Raw genomic sequence first — 24432 nt, 5'->3', positions numbered from 1 at the left:
ATCAAATTCTCTAGCGAGTCTCAAGTGGTTTATTGTCAGATGGGAACAACAAGTTGGCTGTCCCATGGTGGGGCAAAAGACAAGATTTAAGGCTTTACAGGTGGCTAAGAACAAGCAGGGATTAAAGAGGAATTCACTGGTGCTATTAAAGTGCAGTGAGATGTTGTGAAAGGGAAAGACCGTTGCATCCATCCACTCTAGCAGCTTTAGAGATGTCCCTAATCGCCCACCTTCCAGCACAGCTGGCCCCATGCTGTTCTCAAGCACTGGCTTGACCCTCTCCATGAATCTAGTTTTAGAGCTCCCAGTACCTCACTGGAAGCTTTACTGGCAACAGGATGCAGAGCTCTATGCTGGCGGGAGCCTCTTTAAACCTTTAATTCATATGGTCTGGATGTTTGGCACCCCAGTTTTCACCTTAGGGCATGATGCCTGCTTGGTCTTGAATCCAGCCTTCTCTCACTTCTCCCAAAGGCTGAGCTAAACTCATGGACTCTGGCTAATCCAGCTGGAATAAAATCATCTGCCCGGACCAGATTTAAGTCCTGCCAGAGGACCTGGCTGCATCCAGCTCTGGTATAAAGGATTACAGGAGCAATGCCTCGACCAGCAGCACAGTGGCTGGAGCGTTTGGGGAGGAAATCTGTGGAGATGTCGGTGGACAAAGCTGACAGCATTGATCAGGCTCTTGATCAGGCAATGACAAGCATTGACCTTGGAGATCTGAGGACAGTCACAGAGGGTTTTCCATGTCCTTTCTTTGGCCAAGGGCAACGGGCCTGGATTCGTATGCAGGTTGGGCGAAGGAGAGTTGTTTAATCTCTTCCAAGTGTAGATTTCTTCAACAGCTGGTGAAGAGAGTCCTTCAACAGTTGGTGAAGAGAGATAGGCACACAGAAAGCACGATTTGCCTGTCCTATTTTGATGTCTATGTCTGGATGAGATGAGCTGCTCACCAGAAGCACTTATTTCCCTCTGCCTACTATAAAAGTGGCTCAAATGGTTGAAATCTACACATCAGCCACCAACTGATGAGAAGAAAACGCTGGTGGGAGCCTGCACTCCCACTCAGGTGACACAGGCAGCGTGAACAGTGATCTACCCTGGTGCCCATCTCTTTTCATCAACCAAAGGAGAAGCCTACATCTCTCTGCAGGTCATTTGATGTTCCTCTATGCTGGAACTGCAACTACAAGCTAGGCAGACCTTCTGCCACCGTATGTTGAGGACATGCAGGATGGGCTGCCTTTCCTTTGCACGATGATGGTTGCAGCACTCGACTGGGAATGGGGGAGAATGAGGTTTGACGCTGCTCTTCCCGAGAGCATTTCTATCCTGGTCTCTATCCTGCTGCTCTTAACCACCTAGCTGTTGGTGTCTGGATGGAGTAAGGTGCTTCCACCACTCCTCTTGCCCTTCAAGCCACCCACTCACTGCCGGCACTAAACTCTCTGCACAAGGAGGAACGCAAGGTTCATCGGACCAGAGAAATTGAGCCCAACTCCACCCAGAACCACGGCCGGATCCGCTCCCCAGCGAAAGAAGCCGGAGGAAAAGTGAAGATCGGTATTTTGTTCTCAACGTCAAAAAACGCCACCTCCCCCCATTCGTAGTCTAGAGAGATCCGGATCTTTTTGGGGACCCGCGGCAGGTTAAGGAGGGTTGGGGGGGAGGTGAGGGCACGGTTCTTAAATCCCCATTGCTGCACCGCCCAGATCCCTTCCTCGGGATTAAAGCTGACGGGTGCCTTCCTCTGCAGAGACTCTTTGCTGACCCCGACGGCGCAGTACTGTCCCTCGGCTACATCCACCACCCAGTAGTGTCTCCCGGAGGTGAAGGCTTCACAACCCAGCACGCAAGGATCGGCGTCAAACCGCTCAGGGCTGTCGGGAGACTCCTGCAGCATGTATTCCCATCTCACGCTCTTCTGGTCCTTGGAGAGGATGAGGCGAGGGTGGGCTGTCTCCGGGTCCAGCGTCACGTTTGCTGTGGAAGAAGAAGGAGAGGGCGAGAAAAAGAGAATGAAAAAACTTATTTAGCATGCCCTTTGCCCGGTGACTGGTGTCTTCTTGCAAATCTAAGAGGGTGTTTTGTCTTTCTGTAGTTCAAGGCTCGATAACTTGATGTGCAGCTTTCCCTACACATAACACATATACATGACACCGGTCAGCAAGCCAGAGTACCAAATCACTTACCCATTTTTTTCTTCCTCTTTCTCTAAATTACTTACCCATTTTTTCTTCCTCTTTCCCTAAAAAGGCACAATAAAAAATTAGTTATTAATGACATTGTAAACTTAAATCCAAAAGCAAAAGGGGTATTTGTAGAAGGGAGAAAAATGCACTTACTGTGCTCTGCAATGCATTTTCCTTAAAAGAAAAAAAAAATTAAAAAGTCATGTCAATGAGGGATTTTTATTCCAAAGATGCCTCCAGTTCATGCCAATTTTTTATTTCCTTCCTTCCCCGCTTCAAAGTGTTTTTTTCTTCCTAGCATGAGATTAAACTGTTGTGAAATAAGACCTCATTGAGACTTGTGTCTGTAATGTGATTTGTCATTTAGATTAAATCTCAGAAAAAAAAAAAAAAAGGATGGTTTAAACTAACAGGTAGAAGTCACCGCGCAGAAAAAAAAGCTGTAATTGGTCATACCAGGAATTTCTGCTACAATTAGAGGGCACCGCTTGTATAGTCTGCAGAGGGAGGAAGGTGCGTGGGTGCTCTGGAAAGTCATGACCAATATTTTCACCTTTTGCAGGTGATCTCCACGACACTAAAGTCCACAGAAGTTAAAAAGAGAAAAATCTCACAGCCCAGCTATTCGAAAATGCCCCCAAAACCTCACACATGCTTTACTGCTCCAGAAGATGAGGAAAGGGACACTCACGCATTTTTGCTTTGTATTCCTCTGAAAAGAGAAACAATAGAAACTATTATTGCACATTTCTCTTTGTTTTTGTGTTACGACTTTCTAAGACTTTCTTGGCTCCCACAGCAAAAATATATTTCTGTGCCTAGGGATTATTATTGTTTGCACTGATTATATAGTTATATGTTATTAATATTGTTATAATAATATATTAATATATTATTACATAGTAGAATAATTAGATATAATATATAATGTAAAAAATATAATATATTATATAATGCATGCATCTTTCTACTTTATCCTCATTAGCCCAGGTTTCCGTAAAATTCCCCAAAGTAGCTCAGAAAAAAGCATAAGCAATAAAAAAAAATATAGGAGACAAACACAGGCTTGTGTATCTTTCTTTCCTGCAAACAAAGTGGCTTACCAAGCTCTGCACTGAGTTCATCTGAAAAGACAGAAAAAAAGAAAGGATTTCCATTACAATTCACACTGAGGTGATCACACGGATCTTAAAAACACACTAAGTTCATGTCTTGGGAAGAAGTCTGATACTCACCAATTTTTCTATCACGTTTTTCTAAATAAAGGAAAACAAGAAAAAAATAAAAATCAAAAGTTGTTATAACCTATATTTTTCCTTCATATAAAAGATAAAAGCAAAATACAGTCCACAGACTGTATTTGTTTTGTTGGAAGGCAGAGAAAAACACTTACCAATTTCTGCAGACAGTTTGTCTTAAAAAAAGAACAAAAAATACTGATTTTCATTATTATCATTATTATAATTAAAATAAAAGTCATGATCCCATGCACTGAGTTCTGTGGGATTCAGGAAGGAGGTGGACACGTACCAATTTTTGTATCACGTTCTCCTAAAAAAGGGAAAAAAAAGTTATTCCTAAGTACTCCCCCTTCTGTGTGTGTGTTCATCATCTAGAGATAAATCTGCTATTTTTCCATTCCATATAGAGAATTAGAATTGTAATTCACATTTTGCCTCAGATTTTATATAGATTAACCCATCCCCTAATTCACTTTCCTAATCTTAAAGCAAAGGTCATGACTTGCTCCTACCAAAACCCAAACTAAACAGAAACAAGATATTTGCACAAATGTGATTTTTTTAAAAGGACTTACCGAGCTCTGTAGTGAGTTCATCTAGAAACAGCAAAAGGAAAATGGGTTTTAATTATATTTTCTTCCCTACAGATACGCACTAAGTGGTTCGCTGGGGGATTCTACATTTCTCTTCAAGAACACATTTCTGGATTTTTAATTTTAATTGCTCTCAGTGGAGTTAAGCACCACTGAATCGAAGAGAGCCCTCGGCAACAGAAAACCGACCCAAAATAACTCCTTATTATCCAAAATGCAACACAGAAGGGCATTTGGGCGGCCCAGGGAGAACGGAGAGAAGCAATAAGTAACATCCAAGGATGTGAAGTTTTTGAACAGCCCTTTTATCTCATATTAAAGGAAAAGACCTCTATTTCAGAGCAATATTTACACCCCCCCATGCTTTCCCATCCTATTAAAGGCAGAGAGAACAACACTTACTGATCCGTGCAGTCTGTTCAGCTGAAAAAAGGAAAAAAAAACGGAAGAAACCCCAAATCTTAAAAGTGTCCTACCTAATTTTTTTGAGGTTTTGTATCACCTACAAACTGCAACTTGACAATTTCCCTGCAATGCTGTACTGTTGATTAGTGTTATTATTATTATTTTTTACTTTGCCCATGATTTCTTTTTTCTAAACTGACATAAAAAAGAAAACAGAAAACTCAAAACAATGTAAGAGAGTAACAGGGAGGAAAATATAAGAGAGAAAGGAAAGAGAAATGACTTACCAAGCTCTTCAGTGATTTCCTCTTAAAGGAAAGAAATAAATGAAATAATTAGGATTTCTTTGCTCAATTGGTACCTCGGGAGGGCTGAAAGAATACAAGATCTCGAAAGAAATCTCATGAACTCTCCCAATATTCAAACAACAGTGAGGGAATTTGGTATTTAGGGGTGGAAAAGCAGCTCCCTCGGCTATTCCGGGGATTGGGATAACACAGCCAGCATCCCTCCGCTCTGAACCCATCCAGAGCGCCCAAATATGCCCCAAAGGACCTGGGAAATGACAAGACCCACCTATTTTTTTATCACGTTCCCCTAAAAACAAGGAAGAAAAACAAGATGAAATATAATTTAAAAGTATCTGTTGATATCAGAGGCAGGACTTTTCCCAAACACCTTTATTTGTTAGTAATTTATTATATGAAATTCCATTTTCTGTTGGCTCTCATTTCCCTCTATCTAAGCCTCTATTTCTTGTTATGTTAGAGTTAATATCTGGGCAACAAAGAAAACTCAGAAAGCTTTAGAAAAGCTTTTGTTAAAGGTTAAAAAAAAAAAATAAATCACATACCAAGTTCTTCCGTGACTTCATCTTAAGAGAGAGAAAACCATGGATTTCCATTAGAATCTGTTTATTCCCCAGATATTTTCTCCTCCTCTACTATTTATCTATTCTGTCCACTATTTGAAGAACCAAAGTTCCTCCACTTTTGCAGTTATTGCATTAAATTGTGGAGAAATGTAAAAAGCTGCTTTTGCTCATGATGTAAAATTCAGTTTCTTTTTAAATTTTTCAGTATTATACTTTGCTGACGTCCACTTCATCCATTTGTTGTGATAACAGACCACAAAGCTTCTGACCAAACTCAAATCCAACAGAAAAGGTGAAAATAAATGTTGAGTATTTGGTGTTGGTGAAGGAAGGAAACTACTTACCAAGTTCTTCGGTGAGTTTGTCTTAAAAGAGGAAAACCAGAAAATTTTCATCACATACTTAAGGAGGCTTCCTTCAAAGCAAAATGGTTTTCTGCCTTGGCAGGATGGAAAATGATGCTTACCCCTTTCTGTATCACTCTCCTCTGGGAACAAAAGAAAAAAAAGAGGGGAGAAAAAAAAAATCAGAATTCTTATTAGCCTCTATCATTTCAGTGGCACCCCTGTTCCAGATATTATTTGCATTCATTACTAGGATTTGAAATGAGCTTGCAACTTATATTAAACACACACCATATTTTTTTTTAAAGAAAAAAAAAATCCAGCCACGTCAACCTAACATGCATGTAACAAGATTTATTTCACAAAACTTGATCCATCCCCTTTTTGTCAAATTAAAAGGAAAACAAAGATTTACCAAGCTCCTCAGAAGACTCATCTGCAAAAGGAATGAGAAGAATCAATTTGGCATCACCAGCCCTAAATATGCCCAAGCATATCATCCAAGTGTTTTATGTCCTACCACTTTGAAGGCATTTAAAAAAAAAAAATCATGACTCCCATAGATTTTGTTTCAGTCCCATAATTAAATTACATTTTAGTCTGGAAATTAACACATATATCACACACACACACTTTTTTTTTTTAAATATATACACACACAAACATAGTAAAGTAAATAATATATTATAAATATTAATATATTATAAAATACGTAATTACAAACACTCTTGAACTTTCTAAATTTCTTAGAACAGCAGGAAAATATCACTTACCAGCTTTCTGATCCTTTAATTCCTCTAACAAAAAGAAAAGAGAAAAAGAAAAAGGTGAAACACAGATTTTCTTTTTGTACCGCAGATTTTTGTATCGGGATACAAGCTCATTTCTATTCCATTGCTATTTTTTTTTTGTGCGTTATTGTTATCTGTTACTATTTTATTTTTAAAAGTCACCTGCAGTAGCCCTTTCACCATCTGCTTCTACAGTTATCTCAAAAACTATATACAACCAGCCAACCCAAATTATAAGAAAAAGCAACAAAACCCACCAAAAAAATCCCAAATCAGTTTTGTAAAAGGAATAAAAATGCCTTACCAAGCTCTTCCGTTAATTTTCCTTAAAAAGGAGAAAATAAAATTTGTTCTCATCAGTGTTTTTCCTTCCCATGGATATGAGAGGGTCTTGACGGGGGAACTCAAGGTAACCAAATCCTCTAACGTGGCCAGATACTGTCATGACTCTTAATTCACCTTTTTTTTTTTTTTACTTAATTCAGTTAATTTATGGTATTTCGACCAAAATACTAAGCCAAAACAGTAGCAGCAACATCATCCTGCTCGTGACCCCCAAGCATCGCATATCTCAGAGAGGAAGAATGACACTTACTAATGACAGCATTCTGTTTTCCTAAAAAGGAAACAAAAAAAAAAGGAATAGAAATGCATAAAACCCTGTTTTTCTCCAATTTTAGATTTTTACTACATATGAGCTCTGCAGAAGAGAGTCACCCAGCTTAGCAAAAAAAGCACTGGTTATGCACACTCAACTACGGATAGTTCTCTTTTTATTTCTGCATCGAGGACACTTGCAGGGCAAGACTCTAAAATTTCGTGCATATTGCTCCATGGAAGGGCAAGAAAAAAATCCATGCGATAAAATCTTGCAAATAAAAAATGAACAGAGACTCTTCCAATAATTTAGGACAGAGAATCAGATCTCCAGGACATTTTCTTCTAAGACCTGATATATTTCATGGAGTATTTTCTCCAAATATACATACATTTTTGAACTAATAATTAAATCAAACATATTTCTTTGGTGAAAGTGAGCACCAGCACAACCCATTTTAGGGGATCCCGCTTCCCACAGAGGATTCACTTCTCCGAGATGCACAAATAGACTTACGAACTTCCGAATCCCGGTCCTCTGCAAACAGAAATAGAAATTATTACCATTTTTTCTGCGGGACTTTGCTAAAGCACCTCTCTCGAAGCCTTGACTCCAGCAATCTTGTATTTCCTAGCTGTTATTTTTTCCAAATTACATTTTGATAAATTATAGCTGCTTTTGGCGTAGCAGTACTTCTGCTAAAAGAGATGAAAAAAAGCCATCGGTGCAACCAAATAACCCGGCAGCATCTGCACCGTCTGTATGCTGAATTTATAGATGGGGATGGGAAGGAAATGCACTTACCCAGCAGCTCAGTAAGGCGCCCTTAAAGCAGAGAAAGACTTATGAGTTCAAAGCAGAACTTTATAACACCAGAATGATATATATTATACAATTTATAATGATAAATATATAATATAAAATTACTACTATTGTTATTTTCCTGTCTATAACATAAATTATATATATTTATAATACATAAATATATTATAAAATATAAATGTAAACATAATAAATATACATTAAAAAGATCTTGGACATGCTGGGGTTGTTCCCTGGCTGAGCCTGAAGCCAATTTGACAGTGGCAGAATTTGGGGTCCCACGCATAGCCCCGACCCCATCCCACAACTGGGGCATTGGAAAACCATAATTTTTATTTCACTCCACCCCCCTTTCCATTCACTTTTACTCTTTAGCAAGGAACTGAAATAGCTTGGACCATTCAAGCCCCAAATTCTTGTTTTTCTCACTCCCGTATATGGCTTTCTCAGGGAAATTCTACAGAGAAAACCCTTTTCTATTGTGTATATTGGATTTTAAATCAACTGCTTCTTCAGCATTTGGGTTAAGCAAGAGCCCCACACAAACCACAAAGCATAGAAAATGACACTCACTTATCTCCACTTCATTTTCCTCTAAAAGAGAGAAAAAAAAAAAAGGGGGGGGGTGGGAATAAATAACAAGGAATCACTGCTTTTGTCTTCACATTGTGTCCCTACATTATCAGTGCAGCTTTTTGGGTCTTTAAATGATTTTATTCTTTTTACTACCATCACTGCCTGCTGCTTAAACATGCATCAAGCCTTGGCTAAATGAATACCTGCAGGTGAAAAACAGGCTCAAGCAACCCTGCGAATCCAAATGTGATGCAATAAGCATCCCAATGGGTTTTTACAGGAGGAAAGAAAATGCCTGATCTGGCAAAAAAAGCAAGTATTGATTGTCACTCAGGTTCTTCTGCTCTGCAGGTTTGGTTGTTGCTGTCTGCAGCCCATATTTTATATTTATTCCCTTCCTCCTGGGCAGTTACGAGCTCGTGTTGCCTATGAGCTCATCCATAAAAATAGGAAATGAGCTGCAAGGATAACGTTGAGCCCGGCCACGTGGCTCGCAAAGCAGGGCGATACTTACTGATTTTCTCGTCCCGTTCCTCTAAAAATGATAAAGAAATAAAAACAAATTAGTGCGTAGTTGTGATCTACAAGTGTTGAAGTCAAGTTCTGCCAAGGGTTTATTCTGAAGCTGTTTTTCTATCTATAATGTTGCTCGGAAATTGTATTTTGTGGAATATCTATCATATAATCTATCATACAATAAAATATATTATGGAATATATTTATCTTAGCTTGTGCATACATACTGCTAAACTTGATTAAAATAGAAATTATCCCCTTAAAAACTTCAGATATGCAAAAAAAAAAAAATCCATTTTGAGCAAAACAGTGAAATTCCTTACCAAGTTCTGCTGCATGTTGCCCTTAAAATAGAGGAAAAAAAAAAAAACAAAACAGGAATTTCATGACGTTCCTCTCTTATTGATGACATAATAGATGACAAAATTCTCAGCGTTAATTCTCACAATTACAAAAAGGCACTTACGAAGTTTTCTATTGCAGTCCCCTAAAAATAAACCGAAATAAATGATTATTACATTACTCGGTGCCTATCTTCACGTATAATTTCCACCAAAATCAAGATTAACGGGAAAATGGCTTACCGACGTCTGCAGTAAGTTCACCTGAAAAAAGAGGGTAAAAACATAAAAGTTAAGTTTTAAGGCAAGGCTTTTTTATTTTCCTGTAAATACACAGGCAATGGATGGTCTGATTTCCTCCTGAGAAATTCATCCAGAGATTTGCTGGGCAGGGGAACAGAAAACCTACCTATTTTTGTGTGCCGCTCTCCTAAAAATGAATGAAAAAAAACCAATCGTGTCTTATTTCTCGTGGTTCTGCCGTTCACACGTTACATCTATAATAATTTGGAATACAAGATGATTTCTGCTCTAGCCCATGTTATTCCCATTTCTAATTATTTTGGGATTTAACACTTCTCTACTTCTGCCTTTAAGATGCTGTTTTTCTCCAGGTGGTTGAAACACAGGGAAAACAGGCAGAAATAAGTTTGGGGTTTGTTTTTATAATTGTATTTTAAAAATACAATCTAATATTTTGTTTGCAATGTATTAGTTATTAAAAATTTAATATTTTTTTAAAAACCTAATAAAAAATGCAAAAGGAAGGAAATGGACTTACCAAGCTCCACCGTAAATATCCCTTAAAACAGAAAATAACATTAGTTCCTGTTAGATTTCCCGAACGCCACAACACGAGTCAAACCTGCACCTCTCCAGCCCATCTCGGCTCCTCACATGGGAATTTGCCCCGCATTATATTTTCCTTTTTCCCCCTGAACTTTGGATTCAGGCTCCCCCAGCCCTTGAAACCCAAGAGATCATTTCTTCTGAAGACCCAGATTTAGTTTAAGAAATTCCCGCATCCCTTCATTGCTGAAACACCAACCAAACCATCTTGAGGTGTACGAGGAAATGTCACTTACTAATTGTTGCATCACATTTTGCTACAAAAAACAAAGAAAATAAAGAAAAATAGATACCGATCAGTTTTCAGTGCCTCTGGCTGCCCTTTCCCCATAATACAGGAAAGAAAATTACTTACCAAGTTCTGCAGTGAGTTTCCCTAAAAAGAGAGAAATAACAAGTTTATTTTAAATAGATGTTTCTCTCTCCTCTCTGGATACAGTGTAAATAATTCTCAGGTTTAAACTCACATAGTGTTTTAGAAAATAATATAATGTATAGTGTAATAGTATAAAATATGTATAGCCTGGTAGTATAAAATAAAATAAAAAAAAGAATAGTGAGTATAATATATTGTATTATAACAGTAAATATAATATAATATATTATAATAGTGAATATATCATATCATAGTGAGGAAAACCACCAATTCTGGCAATACATCCATTTAGGAGCGATGTAAGGTGTTGAATTCAGAAATGCAGGAAAAATGAGAAAACTGGTGCTGAGGAGGAGAGACCCTTTTGGAAACACACCAGCCCAGTGAGGATGACCCCCTTTAGACCAAGATTTTACATGTCAGGAGGAGAGTGTCACTTACGAAGCCTCGAGTCTCGGTCCCCTGAAAGAAAAAGAAATTAAAAATAAAAGCCAGCATTTTTTTGGTTGTTTTTTTACACTGCTCTCTTCCCCCAGGATGACAGGTCCTGAAGCCAAAGCTCAAAGACTGTCTGCTGCAAAACTGATTTTGCTCAGTTTTCTAATTATATTTTATTAAAGAACCCCCCCCAAACCGCACATTGAGTTCACATTTTTGTAAGGAACAACAGAAAAGCCCGACTCGGTCTGGATAGAAAGTGGCCGCATCCAGCTGAGGTTGTCCCCAGGCAACGTGGTCTCGCCTCGGCACGAGCCCCGGGGAGGACCAGGAGGTTGGACCAAGGACTCCAAAGGTTCCCCCAACGTCATTGCATAAAATCATGCAAAGATTTAAGGAAAACAACCCTCACAGGAGGTTTTGTACAAAAATCGGACTTACCAAGCAGTGCGGTGAGTCTGCCTTTGAAATAAGAGGGGGGAAAAAAAAAAATCGGTATTAGTTCAAGTAAAGCAACAAAAATTAACCCTAGAAAAGAGGTTTCTAAGCCTCAAACCATTGGTTTGGTTTTGAAAAGAAAGAAAAGGACTTACGTATTTCTGCTGTGAGCTTGGCTGCAAAGAGAAAAAATAATATTTGTGTTTATTTGGGTGGTTTTTCTCTGTGGGAAATGCAGAAGCCCAGGCTGAAACTTGGGGAAAACATTTTCTTATTTGCCACTTTTCAAGGACAGGGCATCAGAGAGGCTCCCCCTCCCCCAAAACAAAGGGGGTTTACCCCAAAAGCACAATGAAGAATGACACTTACTAATTTTTCTATCACGTTCCTCTAGAAAGGAAAGAAGTGGAAAAATTATTATTAAATATTTCCTTCTTCTCTGTGTATGGCTCTATAGCATCCCTAGAGCGCTCAGATCAGTAACACTGCTTTTTTCCCCCCCAAGACTGCCTTGATACTGATGATTATACTTTGAAATTATGCTTTGTTGTGAATGTTACTCAATCTACAAAAAAAAACTTTAAGGTTTTCAGCAGGAAACTCCCTCTCCACTCCCATTTTCAAAGATAAAATGACAGGCATGTGCGCTCCTCGGCATTCATCGAAAGAGGAATTGCACTTACTGATTTTTGCATCACATTCACCTAAAAGACAAGAAATAATCAATAAATACAGAGAGACGCAAAGCAACTCCTCCTGCACCCATCCCCTCCTGCAGCGCTCTGTCTTCACACCACAAAACTCAAACCTGATGGAAATTCTATTCCACGGACACCTTCCCCTACAATATTTTAAAAATAAGGTTTATTAAGGACAAAATCACCCTATAAGCCACCCCATCCTAAAGCAGATGAAAACACAAAATCCTCCATTTTTTAAAAAATGTTTTATACCCAGCACTTTTGCATAATTAAGGATAATTTTCATTTGAATGAAATAAAACTTACCCAGGTCTGATGTGAGCTTGCCTTAAACCAAAAGAAATAAATGAATATTAGCTTTAAATCAACCTTTATTTCTCTGTGAACACAACCTGGCTGATAACGTGGCTTGCGCCGCCTTTGACTTTCCCCAGGGTCAAGTTATATTATAACGGCATCACGTTGATGCTAACGAGACCAACAAGCTGGTAATTAAGAACAGGGAAGGGATTGCTGACAACAGCTTTATATTACGGGTAAAGAATCGGTCCCTGCATCTTTGGCACTGATGGGAATAAGGGAAATGGGGCTGCCTTTATACTTTAGATTAGAGAGGTGACATGTAGCCAAAAAAGCCCAAATTCTGCAGCTTGGTACAAACCCCAAACCTCCCACATATTCAAAAAATAATTTAATAACCAGACCCGAAACACACAGATGCCCTTGGGGCAATCTGGCATTGCCTGCGGCTTTTACTTTGACCAGAAAAGAAAAATTATACTTACTGATTTTTCTATCACGTTCCTCTAAAAGAAAAAAATAAAGAGGAAATAGCAATGGTCAGTAAGTGCTCGCCAGCTCTCCCTCATGCTTGTGAGCCTCCCATCATCCTCCGCCTCCAAATTTTGGGTTTACTGGTGATTATAATTTGAAATTATGGGTTTTTTTTAATTAATTGACTTTATTTCTAGCCCAGATTGGACATATGTGGGGTTATGTCTGTGTGTGTGGGGAATAACCACCTCTTTTCCCTAAAAACCTGCAGTGTAATAAAGACAAAAAGGAAGGAAACCACTTACCAAGCTCCGCAGTCAGAGTGTCTAAAAAAAATAAAAAAAGAAGAAGAGAAAAATAAATACTGGTTTTCTGAAGGACCTCCAGGGATGCACCATACCCTCTCTGGTCCTTCTTTTGCTCAGAAAATAAAACTATTCTGCAGCTAATGCTCAACATATCTCCTCCTCTTTGCAACATCTACCATGAAAGATGGGACAATGGGAACTGGAAAAGGCATTTTTACAAAACCCAAGTACCAGGTGAGAGGGATTAAGTCCTGCACTTTGCACGTGCTGGATCTCAACAGCCCCAAATCCCCCAAGGCTCTGTCCGATGTCACAGGGCTTCACACTGGCTATGTTCATCCATGTCTTTGGCTCAGAAATTCCCTTTATTCTCTATATTATTGCCTTCCTAGCTAGAGCAACCTGCAAGCCCCCTGTTTTCTGTACTGTTGACTTTTTTTAATATTAGTTCTTGTTAAAAATGTAAATACCTCTTGCTTTTTTAACAACAGGTAAGAGAAAAGGAATAAACCCCAGGTAAATCAGCTGAAACACGACTCAAAGCTATACAGAAATGTATCAGATGGGAGCTAAATTGTGACTTACCAATTTCTGCTGTAAGTTCACCTTAAAACAGAGAAATAAATAGGGATGCATGTTAAAGGACTGCTTGAATCTGTTCTTGGGCTGACCTTGAGCTCGTCATTTACAGATTTGGCATTTAAATAATGATGTAGGGTCAAGGGCAGACCCCCAGCGCAGATGGGACTGTGGATGTACGTGGCATCCTGGGTATTCATGCAGGGTTCGTTAAACAAAAACTCTCCTTAGCATAATCAATAGGACCAAGATAAGAAAGTGATATTTACCTATTTCTGCATTTTATGTGTGTGTCCCCAAAACAGAGAGAGAGAAGGGAAATGGCTTTAAGTTATTTTTCATTGCTTCCATATATTTATTTTGTTCTTAGTATTATAGACACAAAACAATCCCTATCTAGACTTATTCTATTTAGTACAGGTATTTCCAATGAGTTTTATTTTTTAAGACCTTTCCATTTCTGCACTTTTTGAAGCTGAAATGAACAAATATGCACAAACTGCATATAGCAATCCTGCCCAAAGTATTTCTTTGCAGAAAGAATACAACTCGCCGAGCATCACAGTAAAAATTCCCAAATACAGAGAAAAGTATTTCTTTAAAAAAAAAGAAAAAAAAAAGGTATGTATTGTAAAAAATATTTTATTCCAAAGATGCGTGACTGAGGTGGTTTGGTTTTGAGGGGCATTATTATTCAGAAGAACTTTTAAATGGAAGAAGGACACTTACCATTTTCTGTGTCACATTCCTCTAAAAATAATAGAGAAATAAATACAGGTTAGTCCTGCGAGCTCTCTGCCTCCGACATGCTTCTACGAGCGAGGAAGAGCCCGAAGAAGAGATTAGGGAATGCCGCTGGATTGCAGAGAGACAGCACGTCTCCTCCAAAGCGAGATGCCTAGCGTAACAGAGATAGCTTATACTGCACCCATGGTTGGGGTCCCTTCTCCTTCAGTTGTGTGTCTTGACTATATCTGGGTATAAATTTAAGATCTGGAGGATCAATTCTGGTTTCATGAGCCCATCCTCTATACAAAGGAACTTTTTCCACCTTCAGTAGCAGCAAAAAAATACCCCACCCCAAACCCAACAATCCCCAAAACCACACTCACCAAGTTCTGTGTCACTTTCTTCTAAATGAAATAAAGAGAAATTTATATAGACACGTTGGTCATTGCTAATGCTACAGCTGCAGAAACATGCACATTCAAACCCAGGCATGCGTAAGGAGGGTGAATGACTTACCAAACTCTTCTGTTAACTTCCCTTAAAATAAAGTAATATTAGTACAAGCCTTCAGCACCAAGGTTTTACCATCAGGGGGAGGGAGGGAAGAAGGAAAAAAAAAACCCACAAAAAACCAGACACTTACTGATTTTTGCATCCCATTCTTCTAAAAGAGAGACAGAGAAAAAATTTAGCCTCCAGCGGGTCCTTCTGTGGTTTTTTGTACTAGAGGAGTTGCCTTAAAAAAATGATTATGTACTGACTTTCTTTTTCCTTATTGACTATAACGTTCCCCAAATTACACTGGTTATGAGTTTATCTAATGTAGTCTAGAATATGTGACATTATAAATAAGCCACACACCCAGCCAAGAAAGGTCATAGGAGATGTATATTAATGAGACTTGTTTTGATGGAAGAAGGAAAAATCACTTACCAAGATCTGCACTCCTTTTCCCTTAAAAAGAAGAAATAAAGAGGGGGGGAAAAAAAAAAAGTAAATATTTTTCGCAGTGGGTACAACCAGAGTGGCTCTCTAGCCCAGCTGCATCCCTCTGGAGTTAAACATTAATATTACTTTCTTGAACAAGCACAACTCATCAACGGCCAAGAAAAGCATCAAACTAGAAAAGCTGGCTTAGGGAAATATCGAAAAAGCAGCCCAAAAGCCAGAAGAGCAAGGACTGAACACCCTCAGGCATGGCAAAGCTGGTTTTTTGGGTGCCAAAGGAACCGGGACTTAGCATGCGCTTTGTTAATAAATATGTTTTCACGCACCTGACTCCATCATCACATTTGCTTCCTAACTAGAACCACCTCCAAGAGCTTTGTCAGCCTGGTGGGATGAGAGGGAACATCATTAAAACATCGCGTCCAGGGAAAAACCAGACCTTTACAGCGACACGGCGTGGAGGAAAACATGTTTTCTGGGAAAACGCGCTGGTGCCTGGAATATTTTTGCCCATGTGAGTAAACACAGTAAGGGAGAAAACCATGGAGTCACAGAGACTTTTTCCCAGTTATTGGACTTCGTTATTTGAGGTGTTTTCTGGTCTACATCCGGATGAATGGTAGGGAAGAGGAATCTACTATAGTTGTGATGAATGTCCATCAACATCTATCACCCCACTGACCACAGAAGGGGTCCAAGGCAAATAGCTCAGTCTTAAACATCTAATTTTAGTTGTCTAAAGGAGCATGAGCTTAATTTCCCTTCTATGTCTCAAATTATTCAATACAACATTTATCACTGCTATTGCCACCATGAGAAGTAGCCCCATATGTGGAGGATGTGGTGCTACCACCTCTTTTGGCAAAAAAAGCAGTGCTTGTTTTAAACTGAATATTATGCTAAGAGCTTCCCCCCTCTGCTGTGTTACTGCTCTGTTTCTCATCACTGCGTATGTGGTGATTTCTAGTCCAGGCTAATGTTTTGAATTGATTCTTCTTATTAATAAAAAAGGCTTAGATTGCCATGGCAGATGGTGTAGGCTGGTGAAGGGGTGCAGATTTTGTGGCCTTTGCTTGCTCCTTATCAATACACCAAAGAGGGCAGAGTTCATGACAGAATTTTTCTTCCTAAATCACTCAAACTGGACAGGGGAGTCGTCATAATTTCACTTTTGTGTTCATAATCCTGCCAATGTCCTGAACACAACAAGCCTTCCTGAAGGAGCTGAGCTGCAGCTGTGGAAAGGTAAAATGGACCAGTCTGAAACCAGGGTGAGAAAAGGCATCGGATCATATTCGAAAGGAAATTATTGAATGTTTCTCCTGTGCTATATTAACAACTCTCATAAACTGTAGGTGCTATTAGGAGCCAAGTTAGATAAACGCTGCTATAAGGACCTAAGTTTATAGAGAAACAGATAAACAGAGCAAGGAGAGTGGCACCAATTATTTCTGTATGATATTTTCCTAAAAGGAAAAAAAAATTAATATGATTCATTCTTTTAATCCTTTTCCTGTTTTTCAGTATCATCAGATCCATGTACAGGAATGAAAGATCATTTTGTTCTAGGCTTCTTCCAACTATCACAAACATATCGTGTTTCTTCTGCTTTCTAAATGCATCTCCCAGCCTTTCGCAAAAGAGCCTGTGCAGCCAGACCGGCATCCAGGAATAGGATACCCACAAATTATGCTTTCCCTGCCTCTCTGGTGCTTGTGGGGGAAAAAAAAAAAAAAAAAAAAAGACTTACCGAGACCTGCAGTTGATTTTCTGTAATGCTGAAGTTGGCCTAAGTGGGGTTGTTCTGCTCCCGGGGCACGCGGGCTGTGATGGTTGTGTACGTGGGGGTTATCCGTGCTAGAGATTTTGGCAGGTCCTGGGACCGCAGTGCCCTGGGAAGCAGGTACCCAGACTCACTGGAGGCTTTGTGCGTCTGCACTGAGCTGGAAGAGCCGTCATGGGCATGACAGCTGTGCTGGCAGCGGGGAAGGGACCTTCCCACCACCTAATTTTAGCCAGTTTAAATGCCGAGGTGGAAGGGGGGGCTGGTGGATCCCTATATAGTCATCGCAGGAACAGGATCCTCCAGAGGAGGAATAGAAACAGAGGTCTGACCTGGTGACATCAGGCCACCCTCCGGAGGTGCCAGCATCTCCTGCGGGTTGTTTAGAGGACACGGTAGCTGGGTCTGTGAGCGAGGACCTGCGGGCTCAGCATCTATAGATAGTGGTGTGGATAGCACTGAGCATTTTGGATGCGTGGTGATCCCAAGGAACTCCTGTTTGTGCAGAAATCTTCCCTCTCCAAAAAGGGACAGCATCGATTTCTGGTTTGCATTGTCCTAAGATAGAGAGAAATGTGAAATAAGCTTGTGCTTTTCTCCTTCCTTTCTGTTGCTGCTGCTCACCAGGACCAAGTGAGAGAGAGTCTCCTCCTGTGGCCAGGTTTTCTCATCACTTTGGGTTATTAAAAAAACCCAAACCAGCCAGCTCATGAAACGCATCTAGCTTAGCCTCTCCCCATATATCTCAGCTTGCTTCAAAGAAATGCAGCTCTTCCGCTTCCCCCACAGTGATGAGACACAGATTTGAAAGTGAAATTTTTTTCTTTTGCTGAAAGGAATTTTTTTTTTTTACAGAGCTCTGCAACAAGTTTTCCTTAAACCAGACAAATAAGCATCAAAATGCAGACCACTCCCATAGCTATATCCCTAGAAGACTCATTTTCACCAGTTAACTCTGCCTTAAAGCAGCATGAAGTTAATGAAAGACATCTAAAATCGTTGACCTTTCCCTGAATTAGTCGTCTGGCACTTTCTTTAATAGTCAACAGAGAGAAAATAGTTTTTGACAGTGCTGTTCACCTGATCTGTCTCAGATGTCTCTGAGTCAGTTGCCTAAATGCTCAATACAGTTAACAAAGACAAATGAGACATTTCCAGGGCATTACAACCCAGACTGGGGCAGATGTCTAACTAGTAAGGAGCATTCTGGGCTTGGCTTCTGCCAAGTGGTATTTCCCACCCCAGAAATGCTGAGAAAATGGGCTAAAACCAAACCAACTTACTCAGAGGCTCGGAGAATTAGATGCCAGTTCTCGAACTCTAAGGACCAGGACGTGGTATCTTTGCCGGGAGCTCTGTCTGCAAGACATGCAAGCTGGCAGCTTCTTTTCCAAAACCTGAAAATTAAGGAGTTAAGGACACATGAACAACACATGAAATTCAGAGGGGCCTCCTAGATCTCTGAACCCCAGCAAAGGCCATGGGCTGATGGAGAAGGGGTTTGCGATGATGCTAAAAAGGGAATCTTGGGGAGTTGTCCCCTGGAAAAAAGAGACATCGCTACACTGTGAAAAGTGCAGGCGATGCCGAGGTTGGGAGAGGGTGAGGGTTAAGGTTAAAGCGGAGGATAAGAGACCATGGCATGGCACCAAACAGCGTGGTGACTAAATCCTCTGGATTTGCAAGAGGAAAAAACATTGCCACAGGGTAAGGAAACAGAAGGTGCCTCTCTCGGGGAAACCTGAGGTAGGGAAAAGGGGATCTCGTCGAAGGAGATACCAGTTCATTTTTGGCGGCAGAGGTATAGCATTCGGAGAAGACAAAATAACCGGCATGCTCCCGGGGAAGGGGGGGCTCTGCCAAGAAAGCTTGACACAACGTGACGGCCAGGAAGGTCGGTGGCACCTCCAGGACGTTTTGAAGCAGTTGCTCCCCAGTTGCACCCTGACACGGGCTTCTAAATCGCTCGTCAGCGTCGATAAGCAAATCCTCCGCAGGCAAGCAAGCCGTGTGACGCGGTGGGAGAGGTTTCTCTGGCAGGAGAAGCTGAAGCCTTTGGCTTTTGAGGACTCCGAAGGAAGCGCCTTCGGCGTTTGAGGACTCCGAGTGACACCAGTTGGGAACGCCTGGGCTGCAGCTGAAGATGTCAGGCTGAGGGGGGCTGTGAAAATCAGCGGCCGAGGGTGTTTTATCTCCAGGGTTATGTGGCCAAATTATTTCCCCCTCCAGGTCTATTCGTGCCTGTCGAGTCGCATCGAATTTTCCAGGCCACTTTCTCACGCGCCTGGATTTTAAAACACGTAGGGAACTTAAAATCACTTTACGTCCTTAACCCTCTGCCCTCCTGCCAGCCCCCCCCAAGGCCTTCCCTGCCCCCCTCACCTCCCTACCCCACCTCCAGCCCCCCAATGTCTCCCCTGTCCCCCACAGCCCCCCAGGGCACTCCCTACATCCCCCCCCCCCCAACGCTCACCCCTACACCTCTTTCCGTACAGTGCCGTGCACGCCGCCATATTGCCCCGCATGCCTGCGCGCCGCCATGCTGCCGTACAGCTCATACGCTATTTCCGCTTCCGCCGGAAGCCGCCTCGGTCTCTTTCTCTGCCCGCGCTGGTGGCTGCTGTCGGGGCCCGGACGGGACGGGGCCGTGGCTTCCGTTGAATCCACCGCCATCCTCCCGCCCTACCGCCACCATGACGGAGCAGATGACCTTGCGGGGCACCCTGAAGGGTCACAACGGCTGGGTGACCCAGATCGCCACCACGCCGCAGTTCCCGGACATGATTCTTTCCGCCTCGCGAGGTGAGGGCCGGAGCTGGCCGGGGCGGGGGGTTGGGGGGAAGGGGAAGAGGGTCGGGGGAGACCATCGGAGGGAGGGGCGTTGAGGGAGTTAGGAGGAGACCATCAGCCCGGGGAGGGGGGAGACCATTAGCCTGGTTGAGGAGAGGGACAGGGAGAGACCATGGGTCGAGTTTGGGGAGTGAGGGGAGACCATCACGGGGAGAAGAGGCGAGGGGAGACCGTGAGTCCGGAGGGGAGAGGGGCAGGGAAGGTTCTGGGACGTGGGGGGAAAGAGAGACCATGATCTCGGGGTCCCAGGGCTACCATGAGCCTGCAAGGGGAGACCGTTAGGCGAGTAGGGAGGCTGTGGGTCTAGGGATGGGGGGGACAGGCTGGAGGCCCCCCCCACCTTAGGGCAGTCTGGCCTAGGGATGGGGCTGGGGTGTAGCACAGCAGAGGTACGGAGGAGGGGAGAGGAGGCAGGGGCCTGGTCTTTGCGATAGGTAGGAGGGGGCACAGGAGCGGAGAGCTGGTCAACCCGTTTTCTTTGGCAGCCCCCCCGCCATTCCCATGGGGGAGGAGAAGGACAGGCCGGGGGTAGGCAGAGGGCTGCGGTCCCTGAAATGACACCCCCCCCCCCCTTACCTCTCTCTTTGCCTCCCCTACAGACAAAACCATCATCATGTGGAAGCTGACCCGTGATGAGACCAACTATGGGATCCCGCAGCGAGCTCTGCGGGGTCACTCGCACTTCGTCAGCGATGTGGTTATCTCCTCCGATGGGCAGTTTGCTCTCTCTGGCTCGTGGGATGGCACCCTGCGGCTCTGGGACCTCACCACGTGAGCCACGGGGACATGGCAGGGATGAGGGTGTTTTGGGGGGTATGGGGGGGTGTAGCGTGGCTCCCTGCTTCATTTGGGTGCTGGGAGAGGGGACAAGGTCATCAGTGCACCTTGAAACAGAGATGATTTGCTTTTGGGTTGGAAGATAGATCCCAGCAGGGGGGAGTTTTTTGTGGCCGGTGCCATGATTTGGAACGGAGGCCGGAATTGGGGGGTTTGGCTGCTTTTCCTTGGCTCCCTCTCCTGATGATTATATCTGACAAAGTCTGCTGATCTCCGAGATCTGAAGACACGTCCTGCAATTATGATGGGAGAGAAGCATTGGAGAAGTGGGACAAGGAGGTTCAGGCTTTTTTTTTCGAGTCATTTTGGGCTGAATTTGTACAAGCAGAAGAGGGTCAGGGATTTGCAGAGCCAGGCGTGCACACGCAATAAATTCATCCTGATTCCCCCAATCCTTCTCTAAAGTTGTTCTTTTGAAGGAAAAAGGGAACCATCATTCCTTACCCTTTCGTAGACCACTTTGTGTTTGTTTTTCCTTCAAATCTTTGAATTTTCCTCCCCTCTTTTGCGGAATTTGTCTGCGAGATCTCCCATTGTCTCTTGGTCTTCCTTCAGTGGCACCACCACCCGTCGTTTTGTGGGTCACACAAAGGACGTCCTGAGCGTGGCCTTCTCCTCTGACAACCGCCAGATTGTTTCGGGCTCCAGGGACAAGACCATTAAGCTCTGGAACACCTTGGGTGTCTGCAAGTACACTGTGCAGGTGAGCCGGGGAAGGTGGGCTTCCAAATCAGCCCTCCATGAGAAAACGCCTCCCTGGACTTGGTTTTAGGTCCACTCCCACCGCTTTTGATCAAGAATCCAGGTCTCCCAACCCTGTTGTAATTATTAGAAGCGAGATGTTGCCTGCTGACCTCTCCCTGGGGAGCGGGGGGGTGTCTGAGGACAAGTCCTGCAATTATGAGGGATGGGGGATGAGGTGGGAAAGCTTTGGAGCAACGGGATGCAGCAGGTTTGATCTTGCAGCGCCCCGTGGATGGGGTGGGGAAGACTTGGCCGCGTTTCCTCGCCGTGAACCCGGCATCGTTCCTCTTCCCCAGGATGAGAGTCACTCAGAGTGGGTGTCATGCGTGCGTTTCTCTCCGAACAGCAGTAATCCCATCATCGTCTCCTGCGGCTGGGACAAGCTGGTGAAGGTGAGGTGGGATCTCCTTCCCGGACAGCAAGCCCTTCTCTGGGGTCCCTGCAATGGCGGGGGGAGGATCGGAGCAGCCAGACTGCTCCAGGGAAGGGTTTTTTTTCCCCTATATCCCCAGAATTGGGGTGCAGTAGCAATGTTTAATCCCCCCCTCCTGCTCCTTTGGTTTTTTGCCCACCCAGGTTTGGAATTTGGCTAACTGCAAGCTGAAGACTAACCACATCGGGCACACGGGCTACCTGAACACGGTGACTGTCTCCCCCGACGGCTCCCTCTGTGCCTCTGGCGGCAAGGTACGTGTCACAGGGTTGAGGGGGAAGGCTGAGGTCCCAAGACGAGATCTTGGTGTCCCACCAGCAGTTCTGACTCATTTCTGTGTCTCCCACCCCAAGAACGGGCTCCGTATCTTGGTCATGGCTTGAGTGAGGTCGTAACAGCCCAAAGATCTGGCCTGACTTGACAGTCCCGGATGTCAAGTAAGGAGGGAAGACCACGACAAAGATGCTCACCCAGCTCCAGGGACCTCCTTTAACTCTTTTTATTTCAGCCCTTGATGCGTTTTCTTTGAATTTTCCTGCTGCCTCTTATAACTTTTCCGTATCTGTGCTGGCTTCTGGCAAAGTGCTCCAGCTTAACCATGGTCAGGGTGGGAAAAAGGCCTCCCTGGGGCGGGTGACGAGTGCTGGGGTTTGTTCTTGAGTCCTCCTCCTGCCCCCCAGGATGGCCAGGCCATGCTGTGGGACTTGAACGAAGGCAAACACCTCTACACCTTGGACGGAGGAGACATCATCAACGCCCTGTGCTTCAGCCCCAACCGCTACTGGCTCTGTGCTGCCACCGGACCCAGCATCAAGATTTGGGTACGTCACCACTCAGTCCTCAGCCCCTTTCTGTCCCTGTCTGGGCAGGGTTCCTCCAGAAGACTCACTTTTGGGTTGTCTTGGGTTTGGAGTCTTCGTCGTGGTCAAGATCCTTACTTTGGATCACAGATCTCAGAGGAGGAGCATCCCCAGCGTGGTCTCGTCCCCCAGCCAAGGAGGGTTGCGGCAGCCGTAGGGCAGAGCTGCTGTGCTGTGATGAAACAATTTTGATGCCATCTGACTGCATTTCTGTGCGGAAATCCAGAGGCTGTTTCTGAGCGACCCTCACAGCGTTCCGGAATTGGGTTGGATTCGGTCACGGGAGTCTCCTCTTGGTCCTTAATGTTCTTTTCTCCTGCAGGACCTGGAAGGTAAAATCATCGTGGATGAGCTGAAGCAGGAGGTGATCAGCACCAGCAGCAAAGCCGAACCACCCCAGTGCACTTCCCTGGCCTGGTCCGCAGATGGGCAGGTAAGAACCATCATCCCTTTCTCCCTCTGCCGGCATCCCAGCCCTGTGGAATGAGGATTTTGGGGGGACCCTCCTGCTGCTTGTGGAGCAGAAGGACCGTGAGGACACTTGTGCTCCGCTCCCGGGTCACATCTCTACTTCTTGGGTCCCTTCCTTCCCTGGGTCCCCTCTCGACCTTTGAGCTCTCTATCTCCCCAATGTCTGGGGCTGATGGTGGTCCCTCCTCTGATTTGGGATTTGCCCTCCGAGGACTGGAGTCCTTTGTCCTCATGTCCCAAGGTCTCACCTTGTTGGCCACCCAACCCTTCCCGTGACCCGACTCTCTTTCTCTCCATAGACCCTGTTTGCTGGCTACACAGACAACCTTGTCCGGGTGTGGCAAGTCACCATCGGGACCAGATGAGCGAGAAACCGTAGATTTTGTGTACAAAAAACAATAAAAAAAAAAAGTGCTCTATCAAGCTCGTGGCCACCTTGTGTCCACTGTTGGGTCATCCCACAACCTGGAGGTTCATGGAAGATCTGATCCGGGGTTGGAGCTTTACTCCAGGTGGACATAGAGGGAGAAATAAAAACCCCTACATCCCTGATGGGAAGGGGCTTTAGGTCCACAAAAATTTGTCCCCATGCCTTCAAGGTTGGGGACATGGTGGTGGGACAGGGCTTGGGGATGAGGATGGGTGGACCAGCAGAATTTTTTGAGAGCTATGGGAGACAAATGAGCTCACAAGTTAAAAACCTGTGATGCAGAAAAATAATAGCGGAGGGAAAGAACAACATGATTGCAGGCAGCATAGTGGGGCTCGGAAGATCTTCTCTGTCCTGGCTAACGAGGGGACTTGGTATTCTCCCACACGTGGTGTCGCTGCAAAAAACCTGCAGACCTGGGAAAACAAATGCAATTCCCAAGAAAAACCCAGAAAGTAGATAAATTTAAGCAGCAGCGGTAGTTATGAAAGCGAGACCTTCAGGGCATCATCGTCCCCTGGGGATTTTCGGAGCAGCCGTTAACGGAGAGGTTTTTCGCATGGAACTTCTCAAGCCAGGAGCCTCCAG

General features: G+C 43.6%; 2 protein-coding genes across 2 annotated transcripts; one reads left to right on the top strand and one right to left on the bottom strand.

Annotated features, from left to right (window-relative positions):
- Positions 1-15: 15 nt before the first annotated feature.
- On the bottom strand, positions 16-19806 carry LOC104318661 (E3 ubiquitin-protein ligase TRIM15-like). Its single transcript, XM_069774091.1, has 48 exons — positions 19713-19806; positions 18503-19503; positions 17187-17777; positions 15763-15820; positions 15422-15442; positions 15132-15152; positions 15005-15025; positions 14872-14892; positions 14483-14509; positions 13766-13786; positions 13178-13198; positions 12884-12904; positions 12405-12425; positions 12081-12101; positions 11767-11787; positions 11553-11573; positions 11401-11421; positions 10963-10983; positions 10501-10521; positions 10382-10402; positions 10078-10098; positions 9706-9726; positions 9540-9560; positions 9422-9442; positions 9279-9299; positions 8954-8974; positions 8437-8457; positions 7846-7866; positions 7558-7578; positions 7039-7059; positions 6748-6768; positions 6426-6449; positions 6068-6088; positions 5775-5795; positions 5653-5673; positions 5288-5308; positions 5011-5031; positions 4722-4742; positions 4432-4452; positions 4012-4032; positions 3726-3746; positions 3589-3609; positions 3431-3451; positions 3299-3319; positions 2887-2907; positions 2349-2369; positions 2231-2251; positions 16-1986 (listed from the first exon to the last, which is right to left on the bottom strand). The coding sequence occupies exons 4-48, from the start codon at positions 15773-15775 to the stop codon at positions 1475-1477; spliced, it is 1437 nt and encodes a 478-aa protein (XP_069630192.1). The 5' UTR covers positions 15776-15820; positions 17187-17777; positions 18503-19503; positions 19713-19806; the 3' UTR covers positions 16-1474.
- Positions 19785-23835, top strand: RACK1 (receptor for activated C kinase 1). The gene is made up of 8 exons (XM_069774137.1): positions 19785-20021; positions 20669-20840; positions 21462-21609; positions 21947-22042; positions 22227-22337; positions 22764-22904; positions 23266-23376; positions 23714-23835. The coding sequence occupies exons 1-8, from the start codon at positions 19913-19915 to the stop codon at positions 23777-23779; spliced, it is 954 nt and encodes a 317-aa protein (XP_069630238.1). The 5' UTR covers positions 19785-19912; the 3' UTR covers positions 23780-23835.
- The last annotated feature ends 597 nt before the right edge of the window (positions 23836-24432 follow it).

The sequence above is a fragment of the Haliaeetus albicilla genome, chromosome 29 (assembly GCF_947461875.1).
Source record: "Haliaeetus albicilla chromosome 29, bHalAlb1.1, whole genome shotgun sequence".
NCBI classification, from domain to species: domain Eukaryota; kingdom Metazoa; phylum Chordata; class Aves; order Accipitriformes; family Accipitridae; genus Haliaeetus; species Haliaeetus albicilla.
Note: the sequence above shows the minus strand (reverse complement) of the source record. Positions and strands in the feature narration are given on the sequence as shown.